General features: G+C 47.6%; 1 protein-coding gene across 1 annotated transcript; it reads right to left on the bottom strand.

Annotated features, from left to right (window-relative positions):
- Positions 1-2,798: 2,798 nt before the first annotated feature.
- Positions 2,799-3,042, bottom strand: H257_17430 (hypothetical protein; the record flags this gene model as incomplete). The annotated part of the gene is made up of 2 exons (XM_009846230.1): positions 2,799-2,959; positions 3,000-3,042. 2 exons carry the CDS (start codon positions 3,040-3,042, stop codon positions 2,799-2,801), a joined length of 204 nt encoding a protein of 67 aa, XP_009844532.1.
- Positions 3,043-4,628: the final 1,586 nt, after the last annotated feature.

Genomic DNA, 4,628 nt, shown 5'->3' on the forward strand with positions numbered 1-4,628 from the left:
GCGCACCATACGTTCTTGGTTTGACCAGCGCGATGAAATCACCGCCTTCCAAGGGAACAAGAAGCGAATGAAAGTCAGCCCTGGTGGGCGCCGCGAGATGTTCCCTGACCCCGAGGGATTGGTCGACTTTATCGTCGAAATGCGAGTTCGTGAACGAGCATTGACAACAACTCACATTATCAACTGGATTAAGCGCTACCAGAGTCAGTGGCTTCGGCTCTATCTTATTGACAAGCAAGCTGGCACTGGCTACCAAAGCCTGCTCCGTCTCCTTCAGCAGTTCTGCCGCCGCTATGGTTACAGTCGTCAACGCGCCGGCCACCGCAAGAAGTCGCACGCTGCACTATCTGACGTCCGCGACGAGTTTGCCGGGGAGTTCCATCGCTTGTACAGCGCCTTCCACGATGACAGCGTCTACAACGTCGATGAAACTGGATTCTATTACGACATGCCTCCCAAGTACATCTGGTCGATCCGCGGAGGTGATGCCAAGGTGTCCTCTGGGGAAAAGCACTCCCTCCGGATGACTGTGGCCCTTACCGTGCCGATGGATCCAAGTTGCCGCTTCTCTTTGTCGTGCGGGGACTTCCAGGTGGCCGCATCGAGACGCACGAGCTTCCGACTTACCCTGCTGGCCACGTATACGCTGTTCAGCAAAAGGCCTGGATGGACAACAATGTGTGGAGACTGTACCTGCGCACCTTGCTGCTGCCTTGTGTTGAGGCGCCGTCTGTCATCTTGGTCGACAACTTCGAGTCTCACGTGAGTGATGAGTCCTACAGTATCGTTGAAGATGAGCTCAGCTGTCTGTTGGTTCCATTACCTCCAAACGCCACGTCCACGTGCCAGCCATTGGACGTAGGGGTCATGGCGCCGTTCAAACGCTTCCTGCGTGACGAGTGGTTGGCCGAGGAAATCATCAATGGTGAGGATGGAGACGAGTTTGACTCACCTTGTGCTGCGCAAAAGCGTCTCGCAATGATCAACAGGGCGATCCGGGCGTGGGAGAAAGTCAGTGAAGACGTCATCCGCGAGAGCTTTGCCAAAGCAATTCCAAGTGCTTAAACGACAGCCACTCTTTGTCATTTTTTTTAATTTTGAAATTAATATAGGTTTGAAAAGGATTGTATTGGAATTTGTACATATTTTTATAAAATATCTATATTTAAATAAAGATGGAAAAAGTTCGACACTGACTGGGGCTCGAACCCCGGTCCCCTTCCTCAATCTACTTGGATGCCGTCGCACTAATCATTGCGCCAACCGCCTCAAACGCTTATCTTTAACCTAGTTCTTTGGTATCCATCGTAATATATTCTTAAGTTTTTAAGAATTTATGCCCTGCTTAACCAAATGCAGAAATTCTTTCACACCTTGCAGTGGAGTGCGCTCGTTTTTCATAACCTGTCAAAACAACAAATTATTATTTGAGCTGCGAATAAAAATACACACCAGTCACTTTCATTGGCTGTAAACTTAGTCGTACTTCGAAGTATGGCGGCCAATCATTCACAAGCATGAGCAGAAAACTCGAAGTACCACACAGGCGAACCACTCCCTCGGTGACTGTAATTCTTCAAGCCCTTATTAATTAACGTTTGTGTGGATTGAGACATAGCGTGGTCCACACTACAGTAATACTAGTACAGCGAGTGTCAAAAGTCATCATACCCCGAATAATTCGATACTTTGTACAAACTCTAGTCGACCGCAACCATTTTGCTGTTACGACTTTGTGTGACCAAGATTCCAACTAACGTAAGAAACCAGTAGATGGCCCGAAATATCGACCCCTTAGATTTTTTACGCTTTCTCAACAAATAAGACGATTTGGGCGAACGTTGAACCACTAGTATGATGTTAACGTTATAGACGATTGAACGCGCTATATCATAGAAGCAAGCTTTCAAAGTAGATTGTACTGGTAGGATTTACGATAGTACCATGGTACAGTGTAAGCTATACCAGCCCCACGAGATTAATTGACTGTCCGAAGCCTAATATAGCCTAAAATAATGTCACATAGTTTAATCAAGATAAAATCAAGGTCAAGATAATCTTGCATAGTTTAATCAAGATAAAAATTGAGGTCAATATAATCCAGCATACTTTAATCAAGATAATATATTCGGTCAAAAACTGAATAGTCAAAATATGCTTTTGAGGACGCCAATGTCTATCATAGGTAGTCTGGCAGGTGCAACCTCCTGTACTTTTCATCGACATTCCCGCGGATACACTCGACTAGAGATAACGACGGAATAAGTGGCCCCGTGATACAAAAAATAGACTTGAAATTTGTATTGGACGTTGCTTCAAGACATATTATAAATTGGCGAAATTTAATTCAAATGCTACCCTGGTCTGATGCACTGATTGGATAAAATCAAGCCATTATTCGACCCTTTTGACACACGACGACGACGAATTCAAGAAATCTAAATTACCAACCTACAATGAGACGATACTAGTATTTGGGATCGCCTTTTCGAATGCGCGACTAGCAACACTACAGGGCATTGCATCCCACGCAGCAATGGTCCGCTTGATCATGGCAAGTCGCTTTTCAGCTGCCGTCACGACAGGAGTCTCATGCAGCCACAATGAACGCAACTTGCCTTGAGAGGCCCCATGACTCCGACGTCAAGTGGCTGACACACGCTGGTCGAATTCGTCGGCAAAGTTCAAGCACACTAAACAGTTCAGACGCAATAGTGTCGTGTGATTCCTGCGACACATGACAGTCCAGGTTGTCAGCAAGAATGACCAAGAATGACCGATGGGCCTTGAATCTCGAACTAGAGAAGGTCGTTGAGGTAAATGTTCCAGACTTCCTTGTCCACCCAAGCGTTTTCTTGGACCAAGTACAGATGAAGCGAAGGAAACGTGGGAATCTCCTTGCGTTCGATATCACCACCCGGCTTTCCCTTCAGGACGAAGAGAATTGGCAGCTTATCACCTACACACCATCATGAGCTCGTACACCAGTAGTGTCGTACAATGAACCGGGGAGAAAGCCGGCCCCCCAAAAAACTTGGCCATCTCCATAAATCGATCTATTTTAATTGAAAATTTGCCTACTTCCCAAACTGAATTAATTTCGACTGAGCCAATCACGACACACCATGTTTGAGGATTTCAAAATTCAAACTCGACATCTTCGCCAATTCAATGCCAACGCAACGACAACAGTCATACACCATTGGGGAGAAGCGGTTGCTGCTAGCCCAATTCAAGGACAGATGTTTTAGTGCCTGTAAGTTCTGTGTACTGAATGGAATTCCACGGGCCACACTGTGGGCGTGGCACCGTCAGCACACAGAGCTTACGGATACTAAATGCTACAAAAAGCTCACGACCCTTGGTGGACAAGGAGCCAAGTCAATCATCCCGTTTCACCATGACCTCCTGACGTTCATGAAGGACGTCAGACGGGAAGAGCACATCTTGACCAGCATGCACATGATAACGTTCATGAAGCTGCATTACAAGGACTGGCTCCGAACCTACACCGCAGCCAAGCCGGATCCCTACAAGTCTCTTCTGCGGCTGTGCCAAGGCTTTGCAAAACGATACAACTTCAGCCAGCGCGTACCCACGCACACGAAGCTCGCCGAGCTCGAAATGACACGCATCCGTGACGAGTTTTCAGCCACGTTCTGGAACAAGTACAACGAACGACCCCTGGCGGACATTCTCAATGCTGACGAGACTGCCGTCAACTACGATATGCCGCCTGGAAAGATCTGGGCTGAGATCGGCAAGTCAGCTAAAGTGGACGTCTCCCAAAAGCATTCCGACCGGATTACAGCCCTTCTGACATGTCGTGCGGACGGTTCGAGAAATTAACCGACTTCTGCTAACTGCACTGACTTCTACTTACTGTACTAGGTAGTAAGCTTTCAATTCTGTTCGTCGTGCATGGGGTTCCTGGCGGGACGATCGCCACCTACCCTGAAGGCCACCTATACGAGGTGCAGGAGAAGGGTTGGATGGATGGCCGAGTTTGGCGAACGTTCCTTGACATGCTTCCGACGCATATTGGCGGGCCAAGTGTCCATTTGGTGGACAATTTTGACGGCCATGTGACCCCTGAGTCAATTCAAGCTGTTGCAGAGGAGGTGTTCAGCGTGCTGGAACCACTGCACAAGTGTCTGTCAACCGCTAGATGTCGGGGTTATGGGTGCGTTCAAGCGCATTATGAGAATGTTGTGGCTTGAGGAGGAGCCAGTGGTTACCGCTGCCGAAAAGCGCCTTGCAATCCTTGCAATCCTTGCAATGATAAAGCGCTCCATAAAGGCGTGGGACATGATCACCGAAGACTGCATTAGGAAAGCATTTGAGAAGGCTCTTCCTCGTCCGGAAATTGTAGTATTGTAATTGGATTTATGCATTGTAGTATGTCGCTAATCTTCATGTCCTCGGTGGGAGGGTTCTCGGGGTTAACCCCCCTCCTGAATCCATTGCGCTGGTTGCCGAGTGCTGAAACGCACGTTTGCATTTTCGTAACGATATGCGACATTTTACGTTACAGCAATTTTGCCCAATCAACTATTGACATCCAAAACAATTTAATTAAATTTCGCAAGACGGCTTCATCACAATTTGGTTGTAACCCCGGCCGGCTT

The sequence above is a fragment of the Aphanomyces astaci genome (genome assembly GCF_000520075.1).
Source record: "Aphanomyces astaci strain APO3 unplaced genomic scaffold supercont1.106, whole genome shotgun sequence".
NCBI classification, from domain to species: Eukaryota; Oomycota; class Saprolegniomycetes; order Saprolegniales; family Verrucalvaceae; genus Aphanomyces; species Aphanomyces astaci.